General features: G+C 43.3%; 1 protein-coding gene across 1 annotated transcript in view; it reads left to right on the top strand.

Moving 5' to 3' along the window:
* ARHGAP20 (Rho GTPase activating protein 20) overlaps positions 1 to 11,443 on the top strand; it is a 97,660-nt gene extending 86,217 nt beyond the window's left edge. Inside the window, exons 10-15 of the mRNA XM_066621614.1 lie at positions 3,367 to 3,536; positions 6,021 to 6,182; positions 6,692 to 6,801; positions 7,183 to 7,372; positions 9,313 to 9,427; positions 10,064 to 11,443. Coding sequence (XP_066477711.1) covers positions 3,367 to 3,536; positions 6,021 to 6,182; positions 6,692 to 6,801; positions 7,183 to 7,372; positions 9,313 to 9,427; positions 10,064 to 11,226 — 1,910 coding nt within the window. The 3' untranslated portion in view covers positions 11,227 to 11,443. The remainder of the gene's footprint in view (positions 1 to 3,366; positions 3,537 to 6,020; positions 6,183 to 6,691; positions 6,802 to 7,182; positions 7,373 to 9,312; positions 9,428 to 10,063) is intronic.
* The last annotated feature ends 6,807 nt before the right edge of the window (positions 11,444 to 18,250 follow it).

Here is an 18,250-nt window from a genome sequence, read left to right as displayed (position 1 = left end):
GCATGTACACACAGTATATGCAAACACATGCACAGTCTGCCAGTCACAGGGAGATTGAAAGATTGGACATACCACACCGCAGCATCTGTATGGATATGCTAAACTTCTGAGCCTATCCCTTGCTGATACGTAGTCCTGTCTTCCATAGATTTACTCTCAAAATTCATTACTGATTCTGTTGGTAGAGAGAATCAACTATTCTTGCAGATCAATTGAAGAGTCAACTGTCAGATCCATCTTGAATTCATATTTCATGAAGCATCTAGTTTAAGCAACTGTTGGAGAAAGATATTCAACAGGATGTACCATTATTATTTTACTTAAGCGTCATGGTCCAGTAGAGCCATGCCATCTGGCCAAGTGTAGGATGTCAATGGCTTTCATAGGTGGGAGGACATAGAGGTAGAGTTAGAGGAAGAGGAGGTACATATTGGTGATGTTCTATGCAACATCAAAACATCAGTTTCCAGTGGTTGTTTCCATTTTACTCATGCACGCAAACATGAACTGTCCTTGAAAAAGAGAAGAGGGAAGCCTTCTATTCCTCTGCTTAGTGTAGAGAAAGCAGGGTGAAAAGCCACCACTTCAGCCACAAAACTTCCTTCCTAGAACTAGTTTACAAAACCTTTGTGTTTATGGCAGACCTTCTTTGCTTGCTTCCAGTATGGTTCTATCAGGAGCAGAGACCATAACTTTGCACTCAACAGCTCTGCTTAGTTTGAAGGGGTTGCTGCAATACAAAATTGAACTGCTCACCTAAAGGGTTCATCTGGGCCATATTTGGAACTGGAATTGAGAATTACCGGTGTCCCTCATGAGTAAAAGAGTCATGCCTCCTAGTTGTTGGGGCACTCAGTAACTGCTAAAGTGGCCTCTGTTCTCAGCAACTGAGTTATCTGAGTGATTGCCAAGTAACTTTGTACTTCACTGTACTTGACATGCTAAAAACAGAAAATTTGTAGGGACTCTTTTGTGGCCAGGTAGAAATAGAAGATGAGGGTGAAGAGCCTCCTCTTCACTCCAACACCACCCCTTTCAAGTACTCAGTACTGAAGACTTCTTAGTTTCAAGCATGTTACCTTAGTTCAACAGTATGTTACCAAAGGGCAATTAAATGTAATAGTCCTATTGAAATGAGCAAAGGACTCCTGCAAGCACGTCATAATCTGTGGGCTGTTAAGAAAGCAAGAAAAGAGAAGTGTCGAGAACATTGGACTGTACCCTGCATTTTCTACTTTGCAGTTCCTCCAACACAGCCCTGCAGGACATCCTTTGTTCTTCAGCAGGCTATTATGCCCATGCTTGAATACTGTTAAATGGTTCTTTTTTTCTTTATGCTTTAAAGAAGTGAAGTCTATTGACACTTGCAGTTTTAAACTTCTAGAGTCCAAATTTCACAGTATGAATTGCTGTGAGACATTTAGAAGGCAGCGGAAGGTTTTTTGGCCCATGAAGTTAGATGCCAAAGTTGACGTCTCAATGGCAAGTGGGAGTCAAATTCAGAGTTACAGAATTCAAATACAGGTGGAGCCTATTTATGCGCGTGAGTTCTGGTGATTAAGAAAAAATCGTGTTGTGCTAAATTCCATAGAGTTACACAAATATGCTGCAGCCTGACACTTGGAGCTGGAAGGAAACTTAGGCAGCTGTTATCAATCCCCTCCCCCTCTGCTCCTTTGCCTCCCCCTCCTCCGCTCAGTACTCAGTCCTGTTGCCAGCTGTCCCCACTTCTTTCACAGGTGAGATGCTGAGCTTTTAAGAGTCCAGTCCTATGCATTTCTACTCAGAAGTAAGCCCCATTGTAGTCAATGGAGCTTACTCCCAGGAAAGTGTGGATCAGATTGTAGCCTGAAAGCCCAGTCCTATGCTTGCCTTTTCAGAAGTAAGTTCCATTCTAGTCAATGGGGCTTACTCCCAGGAAAGTGTGGATCGGATTGTAGCCTGAGAGCCCAGTCCTATGCTTTCCTACTCAGAAGTAAGTCCCATTCTAGTCAATGGGGCTTACTCCCAGGAAAGTGTGGATCGGATTGTAGTCTAAATCTCATGCTTTGGCTTGCTGGGAAGACTTGCTTGCTGGGCTGTTTTGTCTCCATAGGCTGGAGCACAGAGAGCCTGCACCATCTCAGTCTGAAGGGGGGGGGGGGGAGAATTGGGAAACACTCCCTAGGTTTTTTAAAGCAATCTCCTCTGTTGCTACCGCACCTGCCCCTGTGTGTGTGTGTGAGTGAGTGAGTGAGAGAAAGCGCTCCACATTGCTGCTCTGGCTACAGAGGTTTTCCGCCCCTTCCCCTCTTCAGCCTCTTTGCTGGCTCAGGGGCTCCAGGAGTCTTACTATTCCTTTGCAAGGGGAACCTCTTCCATGGTTCCAGGGCTATTCCCTGCCTGTGTGAGGCGGAGCCTTTTTGTAGTGTTTTGGGCTGCCTGGAAATGGAGCGAGAAGACAGTGCAGGGCAAAGGAGGCAAAGGTGTGTGTGACTTTCAGTTCCCCCTACCCCATTTGCAGATAAAAAAATCCGTGGATAAATAGGTTGCACCTGTATTAGATCTACTTTGGATTCAGTGACTTGGTTTCTGGCAATTCCAGTTTAGGAAAAATTCCATTTGAGGTATGGCAAAAGTGTACCTGACCTGTTGGCCACATGATGCGCACAAAGGTCATGTTATTGTGGTTAATAATCACATTTGTATCCTGCCCAGCTTTCAAGAGGCTCATGCATGGGGGTTATCATATTTTATCATCACAGCAGTGAGTTAGGTTAGGCAGAGACATAGTGACCTGTCCAAGGACTGACCAGTCCAAGGTCAGTCCAAGGCAGTTTGGACTCAGCCAAGAATTTGAGTTCTGTTTTCCGAAGTCCCAACCAAACACTCTAACCATTATGTCACCCTTGCTCGATGATGTTTCGAAACTAGGATGCTTCATCTCAGGCTTGCAGGCTGAGAAGACTTTAAATGGGCTTTTTTTGCCAGTTCTTTGTCTGTGCTGTAAGCAGGTGTTCCTATCCACAGAACTGTATCTGAGTTTGTATGTAGGAATAAATGGGTCAGATGCTTAATAAAGGAAGAGTCTAGTGGCAGAGAGAGTAGGTAGCTTGGGTTTTCCTAATCTTTTATGCTCAGATAGCTGTGTTCTATCATTCATTGAAGCTCCTGGGAAGTCCTCTTAAATCCATGCATTCTCCAGGTAGGCACATACAATATATCAAATGGAGGAGGCAGGATTGACTCTCTGAGAGCAGACTGTGTTCATAAAACTTCCTTTTCCATTTCCAGAACCAGAGCAATAACTAAAATAAGCAAATAAAGGGTGTGACATAAATTTGTGGGTTTTTTTTTCTTCTAATAGCGTTGTCTTTCTTTCCTCAGAGATAAGCCAAAAGCCATTTAAAAGGAAAAGATCCATTATAAACTGGGCCTTCTGGCGGGGAACAGGCGCCCCACTAGACAACACGCCAACATCTCCTGTGTCAGGGAAGCTCTTTGGCCTTTTGCTCCCAGCCATCTGTGAGAATGACAACCTGCCCAAACCACTCTTGGTAAGTCACATAGATGACTGAGCTATAATTAGTTTTTGGCTGATTAGTAAAGTTACACTGAGGGCCAAACTAGATATTAGGGACAGTCATGTCTTTGTTAAACATGTGCTTGCTGCATTCAGCCTATATCACATTATTAATATGGCATGTTCACTAATGTGCCACACTTCAGGGGCTTCTCCTGGTAGCAATGTTTCTGTTCATGTTTACTCAGATGCTGATGCTGCTGAGTTCAATGAAACTTTCTCCCAAGTAAGAGTGCGTAGGCCTGAAATATTCATGTATTTTAATATGCAAGTTTAATTCCCTCTCCCACATGTCTCTTCTGGTAGAAGAAGTGTTACATGGTCAATATTTTAGTTAATATTTGAATTAATATTTTAATTCAAAGTGTTCAGAAGACATGCATTTACGAGCTTGTACTTGGTGCTGGGTGCCTGCCTGGAAAGCAAAGCACCAGCTCAGTAATATACTTACCGGACACAGGTCCACAAGTCTAGCAAGAGTCCACAGGCCAAGAGAGTAATCACTTCAATTGAATCATGCAGTCACATCCCTTCCCTTTTCTTTATTGTTCCTTCTTCAGTGCTCCAAATTTGGATGGAGACTTTTTACTCCTTTGATTCAAATGGAGTTTTCACACCTCCAAAATTCAGATGAAGCCTTCCAGCTTCAAATTCTGATGGAACAGCATATTTAGCATCTTGTGGCCATAGTCAACTCCTAAGGACTCTTGAGTTTGAGAAAAACAACATTGGTAAAACAAAGGAAAAGTTTCACAACTACAAAGGTCCTTACCAACCCCATGATTAAGCTCAATCTAGGAGCAATCCAGCGGCCCTCCAACTATCTGTTGCATCCTCAGCTGGGGGGGGGGGGAAAGGTGGAACCCAGCAGGTTTAGCAATAAAGGATCTCCTGATTGAGTCATGCCATTAAGGATCCCATAGGATTGTTGTGGGGCAAAAACTTATAAAACTCTGGGATTTAGAGCCTTGTGTTCTTCTTTTTTTACCTGCTCCCCTGCCTTGCTGTTGCACCTTTGGGAACCCTGATGGTGCTGTGTTAAGACACCCCCATTCCAGCCTCCATCTGAGAACTACCTTGCCAGCTGGGACCCAAGATGGGTAACACCCTGCAGTCCCCTTTCCTTTCCAGTCCTCGCTTTCTCTACCTCCCCAAGTACCACTAAAGCTGCTCATACCAGCAGGAGCCTGTCACTGAACTTTTAGGACCAGTTCTGTCTTCAAGGCTGCCTCCTCATTGCATGCTAAGGATTGCCACTTAGTCCTCTTTATGCCTTTGAAACCCAGGGAAATTCACATGGTCAGTACTTTTGCCACCGCTGCAACACAGTGGTCTCAAGCCTTGCAAAATAAGAGTTGGTAAGCAGCCTCACCAAAGACCTACCAACTGCCAGCTATTTTCCTTGTCATGGTCACATTTTGTGCATGCTTGTAGTTGGTGCCTTTCCTCTCGGTGATTGCTGTGTGATTGTGTTTGAGTGAAGCCTGCCTGCTCCAACCCTTCCTCTTGATGGATCCTCAAGTCCTCTAAATAAGGAGATCTCACTTGCCTGTTGTAGTCTCCTTCAGAGGCTTAGTGTATCCATCAACAGTGCTTGTATGGTGGGAGAGACTAACTCCTTCCACTGCAAGTAGATGCAGTGGGTTTGCAGCCTGTTTCAAGGCTCGCCCTTTGCCTATAGCCCTTGGTTCAGGCTACAGAAAGCTGTTGCCAGCTGCAGCCTTTTGCCATGACCCAAACCACCAGAACCTTTCCTTTGTCTTCCCTACTAATCCCCCCTTTTGTTCTCTCTCCTTTCCTGCATCCATAAACCTCTATGCCCAGTCCCTGCAAGGAGTCATAGAGTTAGGTGTCATCAGCATCTTGGTGGCCCACCACTCCAGATCCCTGGATGATCTCCCCCAGTGGTTTTATGTAGATGTTATAAAGCATGAGGGTTAGGATAGACCCCTGCGGTACCCCAAAAGGTAAGGGCCAGGGTGCTGAACAGGTGTCTCCCAGCATCATCATCTAGGACCTGTTAGATGGTCTCAAGCTCCCGAGGTTCCTATCCTCATCCTCAGGAGATTTGCTGTCCTTTTTTTCTGTTTTGTTGCCCCTTGAAAACCTGTTTAACTCATTCTGGGGTTTGTTTTAATTTTTGGCTTATGTCTTTCCCCTCTTGTGTTGGTTTATGAGGAATTGGTTTATGATGAGAGGTCTATGGCTCTTATGATATATTGAGTGTTAAGCTTATTGTGGGCTGCCTTGAGTCCTTCCAGAGTGAGGTAGGGTAGAAATTTTTTAAAATAAACACCTGGAATGTCCAATGCACGAAGCAGGAGATTTACCATTGACCTCTATTGCTGGTCGTCTAGCCTTCATAACAGTTCCAGCTAGACAGGAAGAAAGACAGGCACAGTTCTTTCCCTTTCTGTATGTATTGCTTATATGTTTATCTCATGATTTTTTTCCCCAGGATATGCTTTCTTTTCTCTACCAAGAGGGGCCTTTCACCCAGGGCATTTTCAGGCGTTCAGCAAATGCAAAATCCTGCAGAGAACTGAAGGAGAAGCTTGACTCGGGAACAGAAGTGCACTTACTCTGCGAGTCCATATTGGTGACAGCCTCAGTATTTAAGGTAGATGGATTCTCTCTTTCTCAACCTCAAACCTGGGTTGGTGTTTGAATCCGTCTTCTCAGTTCAAGATTCCACCAGTTATTTATATATCCCACCATTCTTTATTTACCTAGTTATTTGAAATATTCATTACCTGTCCTTCCCATCTCCATCCCAAGTGGGACTTTCAGGGCACCCAACTACCATAAACTCATAAAATAAGACTTTGGTGCACTGTAGCACAACTTATTAATACTACACTATGATTTTTGCTCTGTATCAAGCTAAATCATCCCTTGTTGTGTGGAAAACTCAGTGGGGGAAATTATTCAGATGTATCCATGTAGCCAGATGATGTTTGATCAACAGGTCATCGTTACATGATTTTGATCTTCTTAACCAATCTGCAAACTACAAGCTACAGTACAGGCTTGAGTCGTGTCGCTGCACCAATGAAATCTTACTTCATAGGTTTCATTCCTCCGACAAATGACTGCTTCTCTGTTTGTTCTCCCTTCTCTCTCAATAAGGATTTTCTTCGTAATATCCCAGGCAGCATTTTCTCATCCCAGCTCTGTGATCAGTGGGTCTCCACAATGGATGAAGGGAACCTTGAAGAGAAACTAAAAACCATCCACAGGTGAGATGATTGGCATAGCTTCTTTCTGGTTCTGCTTCCTGGATGGAATAGCCAGGAACTGGGAAATGGGCCCTGCAAGATTTACGTTTCAGGCTCTTAAACAATCAAAATATATCTAATTCTAAGCTTCACTAGTAAGTACTCCAGTGTGCTCCCCTTTTTGTAAGTATTCTCACTTGTTTGTTGCATGCCAAAAAAAAGAGGACTAAGGCTGCATGTCTAATGCTTCATATAGAATATGGGTAGCATATGTTTTACTTGGGAATCTTCTACCAACCTTGCAATTGCCCCAGCTGTGAAAGGGCACGCTGTGAAGAAGAAGAGTTTTGACACTCGTTTTATGCAAGCACAATCTGATGGGTTGCTTTTGTGTATTTCTAGGCTAATGGAACAACTGCCCAGAGCCAATGTGGTGTTACTGCGTTACCTCTTTGGAGTCTTGCACAGCATAGAAAAACAATCTGATGACAACAAGATGACAGCCTACAATTTAGCAGTGTGCATTGCACCCAGCTTGCTTTGGCCTCCAGCTACCGCCAGTCCTGGGGCTGAGGGGGAATTCACAAGGAAGGTAGCTTAAGCAGCAGTTTTGCTCAGATATGTCTTGTCTTTTATAGCCATTTCAGGACATTCCACAGAAGTGGCAAAAAAGCAGAAGGAGTGATTGTGCTCCCTTCCCCTATGCTTCTGGGGTCTTGCACAAAACAGGGAGATTTCACCTTCTTCCGGTGCACAGATAAAATGTGCATCATTTCCTTTTGGACAAGATCCAGAAGCATGGGAGGAGGGAGGCAATGCACTCCTGCTTCTTCTCTTGTTTATATCTTGGAACACCAGGGTCTTTTCCAAGTGCAGCAGGGTTCTATCTTGTCCCGTGTACTCTGCAACTTCTACATTAAATCACTGGTTGAGGTCATGCAGATATTTGAGCTAGAGTACTACATAACATCCACCTGTATCTCTTGTTTCCATTGTCTGATCCTGGGAAGGTAGTGGAAGTTTTAAACTAGTGCCTGGAGTTTTCTCGGAGCGAATAAGGGCACACTAACTGATACTTAACCCATTTCTGCCTTACCTACCTTTGATCCCTGTTGCATATATGCAACGTTGGGCAGAAATGGCTTTAATCTAGGTAAGGTGGAAGGCTCTTGTGATCCAAGAAGAGTACAGCCTGTTGTGCATGAGGTCGTAGATAGCAGTTTGGGAGTATTTCTGGGTCTAGCTCTGCTCCCGTGAGTTCAGCTAGTGATTTGCAGATTTGTGTCTGGCCTCAGTTCAGTTAGTCGGGTTTGGCTATTTATAGACCTAAACAGCCTGACACCAGGGGGTCTTAAAAATTGCCTCCTCTCAAATGAATTTACCCAAGAACTTTTGCTCTGCTTCTGAGGCCCATGTCTGTGTCTCTCACAGAATGAATGAATGATGGGGTGGATATGACAAGTAGGGCATTTTCAGTAATGACTCTCAAAATGTAGAATGGCTTCCATGGATGACAATTCAAATATGCCACTTCAAGTCTGCAACCTGAAAAAAAAAAAAGAAAGCTTCACTACATTGTTCTGGGAGGTGTGTGTGTGAGTATAGATTCAGTGCAAGCCAGTTTAGCCCCTTTGCTCTAGCTTGTCACAGTAGTAATTTTTGTTCATAGTTGAAAGATGTTCATGGATAAGATTTTGGTGATACGCTATAAAATGAAGTGTAACAGTGCCTCCATTCCTCTCCTCCTTCTTGGCCCCTTATATGGCCCAGAACTCTTGTACAACATTTTAAAATTGTTGTCCAGTTGGATAAAACTGGATAAAATTATCCAGTCTTGTTTTGGGAGGCAGCCTAGAACAAGCAGGTTGCATGAGGAGGATTTGTGTGGGAGGAAAATACCGGCACAGAAATGGGATTGCTCATAGCTGACAGCCGGCAGGCATGGGAGATGTTCTGGTAGTGAGCATGAGGGGAAAGTGTCGTGGAAAGAGGCTGCTCCAAACCAAGGAAGCAATTGAGACTGAGGGAAGGCTCATTTGTTTTTAAAAGTGCTTACTATCAATATGTATTACCTTATATAAAAACCAATCTCCAAATGAAGCATTTGCATTGATGCACATTCTTTCATAGCGCAGAGCACCAGAATAAATCAAAAGAGAGATGCTATGTTAGTCCATCCAGAGGGTTAGCCATGTTAATTTGTCGCAACCAAACCAGGAAGGTGATGGTAATTGCTATATTTCAGCAATTATGCTTTTATGGACTGCAGTCTACAAAAGCTTGTGCTGAGATAAAGCAATTAGTCTTTAAGTTGCTAGAAGACTCTTCATTGTTTTTTCAAAAATCCATGTTGTAGAAACATTGGAGAGAGAAGAGGAGTCTCTGAATCAGCAGCAAAGGCAGGGCCAAGATGGTGCTTTATTGTGGCTTTGGATGGTCACCAATTTACATTAAAGCCCCTGTTGACCTCCCTCATGCCTCTCCCTGTGCCTTTATTTCTTAAATAAATCTTGTTATCCTTGTTGGTTGCAGGCCTCCACCTTGGTACAGTTTTTAATTGAAAATTGCTGCAGAATTTTTGGAGAGGAAATTACTTCCATCTTTGCAGATATAATGCCCAAAAATGACAACAGAGAAGATGGCTCAGGTAAAAAAAAAAAAAAAAAAAAAAAAAACTAAGAAAAAAAGGAAAAGTGGTAGTTTTGCATTTTTGTGCAGATGGGGGGAGCCATTTTGGTACTAACTCCATGGTGGCTTTTAACTTATGCTTCAGGGCGCAGTATGATACGGTGCAGTGGACAGAGTCTGGTTTGAATATGAGATCCTAGGATCAAATTGCATGAAACTGATTGAGGGTCAAATTAGACTAGGCATGACATGGGAGTTATGTGATTGGAATCTCCCTATGTCTTTTTTGAAAAAGCTACCGGGTGAAGCTTGGCTCAGGAGGGAAATCCAGATCTGCATCAATTCCCTGACTTAAATCTTTCCCCACCCCTCAGTGTTGCCATGAAGTCTTCTGGCATAATTTTGTGCCTGAATTGGAACTATAATACTGGGGAGCAGATCTATATCCTCCTTCCCCCAGTGCAATGTCCCTGATTTAGAGGGAGAGATAGCTACTTATTAAAAAATAAAAGCTGTTGCGAGTTCTAGTGTGGTGATGCTATCAACTGAAGAGATGAGACCTCCAGGTGTTTCTTGTTGAAAAGTATAAATATTCTTAATGGTAATAATTCATAATAATATGCTCATTGCTAATACGCATTTCAAACTTTTACAGAGCCCTCTTCCTTCCATATGAACGACTCCTCCTATGACAGTTTAGAAAATGAGTTGAATGATTGCACAGATGACTCATTTAACAACCTAATCAAAAAACGAGATATAGAGAACAGGAGCCGGGAGTCGGTATTCACCTTGAGTGACTGTGATTTGGACCCACCAGAAGCAGAAGGTGCTCAAATAAAATTACAGGCCAAATCTCAGCCAGTGCCTATTTCTGCTGGTTTCCATCATCATTCCCCGTCACGGGAGCACTCAGCGAATGAGACATCGTGCTCCATCACATCAGGCTACTCATCAACAGGCGTCTCAAATGTTCTCAAAACCTCAAGAAGACAGAGGCGCTGCTCGGAGCCTGCAATTGGTCTTCTTGCCTCCAAGTTTACACCGCTCAGTGAGTTTCATGAAAGTACCGTGCGCAAAGCCAGCTGTGATGCTGTCCTGTCCCACACAGACGAAGACTATCTTGAGCAACTTCGTACACTGCAGGTGGAAGGTCAGAAGCTTATCAATCAGAGTTTGGCTATGGGGATAGAAGTGAGCAAGGATTGTGCCGAAAGCCACATTAATAAAAAGAAAGACATACCTAACCGCCTTCTGCCACCACCTCCACTTAGGTTAAATATTTGCTCAAGGACCAGCTGTTCTAGCCTTTCATCTCCTGGCACTTCACTTTCCGGGTCTTCAATGGGCTCTTTAGATAGTGCTTTCTCGCAATTTTCAGACTACTCTGTGTTCACTCCCACTGAAGCTTCCTCTCCTTTGGACTGCACCTGGGCCTCCAGGCAGGAAGAGACAAAGAACAATTCAATTAAAATAACGTTGGAGACACAAATGTATCCTTTGGATTCACTGGAGAGTAACCTGTGTCAAGGACAACAAGAAGTGGACAACTCTGTTGCAACAGGTGTCACAGTTGTGTTAGAGAGCCAAGAAGACGGTTCTTCTCAGGGAGCTGGACAGCTCATCAGCCTTCCTTTTTATCCAGTGGAAGCCAAGGATAAGCAGCTAAAGGCCTTGGGGCTTTTGACTGAACAAAGCAAGGAAGAAGAAGAGGAGGAAAGATCTTCATTTTTTCCTCCTTGCAGAAGCAAGCCTTCCAGTCCTAACATAGGTGCCAAACATAAACCTGAGCTTTTCACAGAGGAATCTTATGTTTGAGATCAGCCTGCCTAGTAGGGTGATGGTACCTCACATCAAACTCCAAAAGTCCCTCCCTGTGACAATTTAATTGCCACCTGTGTAACATGGTCAACTCCCTTGTGATCAGCAAAGATGCTTATAAGGTGTCATTTCCACCCCTTCCATCCTCCCTCTGGGATAAGGGGATAAATAGAAGCGTGTCTTCCCTGTAAGCCGCTGAGCTGCACAGCTCAAATTGGAGCCCCACACAGCTTCGGTCACAGTGCTCCAGAGCTTGACAATAATAATGTGTCATCTCCAAGCGCTGTGGAGCTGTCCCCGTTTGTTTGGGCTCTTTGTAGTCCCTTTAGGGAACACTTTAGGGAGATCCCCTTCTGATGCCCTCTATGAATTTGTTCAAGGCAGCTATTTTATTTCACCATGTGCTCCCATTTTCAGGTATCAAGTAATTCCTCTATGAACTCACCCCACTGCCCTGGACCAAAAGAGAAAGGTTTTAGACTATGACATGATCAGAACGGACACTATGCCAAGGCATCATTTACCCAGTGTCCCAGGACCTGTGATTGAGGTGTCATGTGACACCTCTAAGAGCATATGCCAGCTTGCCTAGCCAATTGGAAGGGGATTTAAATCTTTAGGGAGAATCTCTGAGATGGGCTTATGAAGTAAACAACTTTGTGTGTGCAAAAGTACTAGGGAACACAGAGATTCCCACAACATACAGATTTCACTACTCTGCCACCTTGTACTAAAACAGCAGCTCAGAAAGGGGTATATTTATTTACTTAACTATTTACTTTTATCTTGCTTTTCTCCACAAAATGATTATAAAAGGTCATAAAATAGAAAATACAAAAAAAAATGTTTAAAACAATTACAAAATACCCTAAAAATGTATAAAACAACCTTAAAACAATTATAAAAAAACACAAGAGCAGAGCTACAGTAGCCATCTTATAAGAAAGGGCATAACCTGCAAAATCCAAATGTTTTTATTAAAAAGGCCAAGAAGTCAGAAGCATTTTCTGAAAAGAAACATTGTCAGGCCCTGCCAGAAACCCTCTAAGGAAGGAAGAGTTCATAGATTGGGAGGGAGGGAATTCCTTAAAGTTGGTGCCACTTCTGAGAAGGTCCTGTTTCTTGCCACTGCCCCTCCCATCTCCATAGGAAACGGGACTTTTAAAGGGGACCTTCTCTGGTGACCTGAGGTGACTGTACAGAAATAAGCCATATAGGGCTTTAAAGATAAAATCAGTGCCTTAAATTGAACCTGAAAACTACTTGGCAGCCAGTGCAGCCACCGGAGCAGCAGCCTGACAGAGCCAAACTGCCTACCTCCAGTGATAACATGGTTGTTGGCAACCTTCAGTCTCGAATGGTATCGCGCTCTGAATGGTGGTTCTGGAACAGCATCTAGTGTGGCCGAAAAGGCCGATTCGGGAGTGACAATCCCTTCCACACTGGGAGCAAGTGCAGTCTGTCCCTGGTCTGTCTCCCTGGCTATGGGCCTTCCTTCTTTGCCTCTTTGCCTGTGCCGCCACATTCTGTGCTAACTGCAATTTCCAAACCACCTTCAAGGGCAGCCCCATGTAGATCGTGTTACACTCTAATGTCAACTAACCTAATGAAGTTTGTTAGGTTTGTATAGTTCACAGGAACTGGGCCACTCAATCTTGCCTTCATATAGACCTTATCTGCTGTCACCACCCGCTCGCAGGGGGTTATTTATTTATTTAAATATATATATTTTTTAATTTATTACAGTATTTATATACTACTTTTCAGTAAATTGAAGGTGATTTACATCGGCAGGCTGGCTGTAAGCCCCCTTTTTTTCAAATGGGATTTTTGCAAGTATTGCTCTATGTGGAACCTTGTAGAACCTTCATTTCTCCAGTGACCTTTGCAGTGTGGTAATTCATTTCTTTGCAGTGTGGTAATTCATTTCTCCAGTAACCTTTGCAGTGTGGTAATTTTTTTTCCCTTTCTGCCTGGCTTTATGCCTTCCAAGCTTCCACAGGCAGCAGCCTACTAAAAATCAAACAAAGATATTTAGCAGTTGTGTTCTTGTTCTCTTCCTTCTAACAAAAAATGCACCATGTCCTGCCCCTCCCACCCTGGTGGGGTAAGTGTCTGAACCAAATATTGTTGTCACAGAACACTGTATAGGCAGCAAAGGAAACGTCATGTGCACAAGAGTCTCAACAGTACGATTAGCACAAGGACATGATCTTCCACTTTCCTCCATCCCCAAAATCTACCCCATAGAAGATTAGATGGAAAAATATTAAATCTAGCTATAGTGAAGGCTCGGCTTTCCTGGGGACAAATCAAACAGTATAAATCATTGCAGCTTGATTCTTGCACCCAGGAAAGATGAAAAAAAGAGGATGAACAGGTTTTTCTAGCTGCTGCTATAAGCTCTTATTTTTCTGTATCCCACAATCTAATCCTTAACATTTTAAATGCAGACATCAGAAGTAACGTACCTATCAGATCACCTGAACGTCCTAATTGTCGTATTTTTTAAAAAAAAATTGTGAGAGTCCTGGGGATAAAAAAGAATGCCTTGTAACAAGGGTCTTCATCTGCCTCACAAGAGATACTCATCTGGCCCAGTACCTGGTCACTACCTCGCCCAGACCATCCTCTCTATTTTATGTTGACCTGGCTCAAGACATAAAGCTGCGTAGGGTGCACAGTGCGCCCCAGCAAAAATTTTATAGAGAAATGCTGCTTGAACTTGCTGCACAAGCTGAGAAAAACTTGGCATCCCCACTGGGCTGCTGCCTGCTAATAATTGAGCTATTATCTTAGTATTAAAAACCTTTAAGGCTGGTGGAATATAAAAAATTTTCTAGTTTGCAAAAAAATTGCAAAACTGCCTGTGATGTTAACCTTGCAGGTTTGATGGCAGCATTGTGTTGGGCGAACCATTGATGCCTCCTATCAAATATAACACTCAAAGCTTTAAGCTCAGAAATCTTTTGGATTGTTTTTTTCCCCTACTTGGAAAACTATTTGTTGCTTGCCAGAACTATGAATATTGAAAGAGGATAAAATACAATAGCAAATTGTCCAGTCACTTTAAGTGCATCTGGCTGGGCGTTTGTGGTTCTTGCAAGGTGTGGTGGTCTTGCACAACCCCTTGACTGTGACTTTATTGAACATAGCAAATTAACGTGGTCATTGGACAGAATTGTCACTCAGTCAGGAAACTGAGTGTTATGACTTCGTGTTATCTTCTGTTTGTAAAAAAATAAATACAATACAAACTTAAAACTTGTTCAAGTTCAAATATAATTTATCTTTAATCTGCTTTTTAAAAAAAGTATGCAAATAAAGAATCCGATTTTTACTACTTCATACATCACAGTAGATTTATGGCAGGTAGCCATTTTGTTAAGTAGCACATGTTGGTTGCCTACTCCTGCTAGAGACCAATGGTTCCCTACCTTCTGGCAACCACCAACCTGTGCCACCCCACTCAGGTCCATTACGGACCACTGAGTGTGCAGCCGCAGGAGAAAGTGGCCAAGATGTCATCGCCAACAGCTGCTGGGTTGCCCCGATTTCGGCCAGTTGGAGCCAAAGGAGTGCAGGAGGGCCCATGTAAGCACTGGTGAATAAATGTTTGCACAGTGCTCTGTTTGTCTGCAAATTGCTGGCTCACAGACTACCTCCCCTGCTACCATTGGCCACCAGTTGGGAATCGCTGCTATAGACATTATGGGAGTCTTCGTGTTTGCTAGAAGTATTACTTGGCATCCTGAAAGGCTAGCGTCAGGTGAAAGACCACTGAGTGATCTCCATTTCCATCCACATCCCTGGTCCCATGACCCCAAACCCATTTTTATTAGTCCAGGATGGTGGGGCAAGTTTGTAGAGGTGTTTCTTGGTTACTACCCCTAAAGCAGATCATGGGGTGAAGTATGGAGTGAAAGAAAATAGGTGCCTACCAAGTGCCACTTCCCTGGTCCCATGACCAGGGTGCTCTTAGCTGGGTCACATGGTACCCAAAATACAGGGTGGGAAGGAGAGGAAGTGATGCACTAAGCCATCATTTCCAGTCACTTGGGATGTTGGCCCTGTGACGCAGGGGGCAAGAAAACAGAGTGAGCTTTCTGGTGTTTGATGCAAGATATCTCCACACTACTGCTAGACTCTGTTAAAGGATTTTCTTCCCAGCTCTTTACTTTGGTTTACTATCCCAAACATTCTGTAACTTACGACTCTTACGTTTTGTGTGTGTGTGTGTGTGTATGTGTGTCATTCATTGTGTTCCATATGGGTGTTTACTTCTTGTTTGTTTTTTTTGTTTTGATTGTGAGTAGTTTCTTAATGATGATGCTGTCCAATGGCATTTCTGTATGCCATCTTATTGTTGGCATTGCAAGCAGAACTTATGTAATTTTATTATCTACTATTGAAATAATCTTTATTATAATATATTGAAAGTAATGCATTATCTTGGAAAAAAGCTTCGAGATTGTATATCTTGATAAAATTTTGCTATTGTATGTGTTCCCAAATAAATGTGTATTTTTGTACTTGCGGAAAATTCTGCTAACATTTTGGGTGCTGGGGACACTAATAGGGATGTGTTCACAGGGTGTATTTTAAAATTTTAAAAACTTCTGAGTAGTATTATTCAAATAATTCTTTCTTGCTGACTTCCAGGTTATACATATTTTGCCCAGGTTGCGCCAGTTTCTTTGCAAAAGAGACCCCAGTCAACAAGAATCTTCCCCTGCACAATCTTCATTGAAATGAATGGTAGTTTGAGAATTGATACACCATTAATGAATGTAACTGATGGTGAGTTGGAAACTCTCCAGCTGAGATGAATCTTATTAATACTGGAACTATTCTTATTTAGGCCGGTTGTGATGTGGACACTGTGTGTGTGATGAGGATACCCAAACTCCATGTTAAATAGCTGAGTAATGAGGGCTTCTGCAGTTAAAGAACCCGGTTTCTTATCCCATGGATGCAAGTAGCCAACAAAAGTGAGTAGAGTATACACTCTTTGGTTTGGTTCTCACCAAAGGGGTTCCCTGAATCTGGACTATACCACTGTAGTGTGTGACTGGGGTTTCATAAGATTGAATCCACCATACAAAAAACTCTCACTGCACGTAGAAAACAAGACGTCGTAGAGATCTGGAAAAACTAGATGTTGTAGAACAGGGATTCTCAAACTTCTTGGCAGTACAACTCCCAAGGTAAGTCTCGGCAGGAGAGAGGCCAAGGCAGCGACGTGATCCCCAAGACTGCACTGATGCTCGGGACGAAGGGTTTTTTTTTTTTACTTACAGGGGGCACAGCGGGCTATTGTTTCCAATAGCTTATTTTTAGTATTCTAAGGCTTGGGGAGCCCTATGGAGCACTGTGCAGGGCTCCCCGCACCTCCTGGAGCCTGCTTTGTCCCCCTGTAAGTTTAAAAAAAAATCCTTGGTCCCTGGCACCAGTGCAGTCTTGGGGATCACATCACTGCCTTTCCCCTCCCCTGCCTGTTAAGGGGCCAGAGGCTGAAGCTCTCAGGCTGAGGTGTCAAACGGCCCAGGTTTGAGAATCTCTGTTGTAGACGATCATTGTGTCTGACATCTAATTTTTTTTTGTGGACAGTGGCTAGTTGTGTGGAGGAGCATTCAGTAATGTGAGTGCATTCTTGTACCCTCAGGTGATTTAGTCCAGTCTTGACTTTACCGCCTCAGTGAAAACTAGACCTTCGTTCTGATAGGTTATCAAATTTAGGCTGCAACCCTCTATATGCTTTCCTGTGAGTAGTCCTCATTAAACACAGTGGGACTTACTTCTGAGTAGACAAGCATAGGGTTGTGCTATCTATGTGTTTTTGTATCTACCTATACATACAGTACAGGGAGTCTGTGGGATTGACCAGAATAGTAACTGATGTTGATGTCCTGGTATCGTAGCACTGTTTCTAAGCTGGTAACTCAAAGGCTTCTATTACCTGCTGGAGGAGTGTTTGAATAAAAAAATGAAACATTATTTTAGTAGAAGAAAGCTGGTGGGTTGATCCATATTTTCATCTGATCATGAGCCATCCCACATTTGAGCAGTTGTGAATGAAGCTGTTCTTATGTCAGATGGCTGAAGCACAGCCATGCAGCTTTGGTGCACTTGCCTTGAAAAATCCCCTCACAAGCTCCTTAATGTGATGATAAAGACTGGTCATGGTAAGACAAGCTCTAGTGGGCTATTGCACCTTCTTCCAATCCAGGGAGTGGAGAAGGAGTAAGGGCAGTGCAGCTGAGCAGTTGGATGAGAGTGAATGCCCCAACCAAACTGTTACATGACCGTCTCAGTCAGCCCCATTAGGTAACTGTCAGGGAAGGAACGGGAGAGCCTGGTGGTTACCCTGCATGTAATCCAAGCGGACTGAGAGGAGAAGCTCACACACCCCTTCCTGCTTTCTGTTTTCCCTTTATACTGGGTCAGCAACTGAATGAGGGTGAACTGGTAGTTACGTCTGCTACCGCCATCCCAAACTAAAAAGACCAGGCAGAGGGGGGTTGCTGGGGAAACCTCAGCAACAAAACACAGAATCCCATGATTCTTGTTTAAGATCAAATCACAGTAGTGCCAGGAATGATAACCCACTGATTTACCCATCAACATCAACTAGGTAGGCAAAAGATCAAAAAAGGATCAAAACATAACCAGTTTATTCAAAACCCCAAAAGAAGAAGGAGTTAAACAGTGGAGACAGGCTAGTAAAGAAAAATGCAGTAAGCAGACTGATAGAAAATGCCTGAACTCGGCTGGATGGACACAAGGAAATAGCTTGACCATATTGGGTTCAATAACTTGTGATGCTCAACAGAGTGAGCCAGGATGCTACTCAAGAGCAAAGTCCACAAAACCCCAAACATTGTGACAGTGGTGAGTTTGCCAGCTGGTTTCGAGTGAAAAGAGCAAACAAAACAAAATTCCCTGAACAAATCTATCTAGAAATTCAGTCTGTATTGCTCACTAGTTATGTTGTCCCAGGATAATCCACTGATCCATTTGC

The sequence above is a fragment of the Tiliqua scincoides genome, chromosome 3 (assembly GCF_035046505.1).
Source record: "Tiliqua scincoides isolate rTilSci1 chromosome 3, rTilSci1.hap2, whole genome shotgun sequence".
In the NCBI taxonomy this organism is placed as follows: Eukaryota; Metazoa; Chordata; class Lepidosauria; order Squamata; family Scincidae; genus Tiliqua; species Tiliqua scincoides.
The sequence above is the reverse complement of the archived record's forward strand: the minus strand, read 5'-3'. Positions and strand labels throughout refer to the sequence as shown.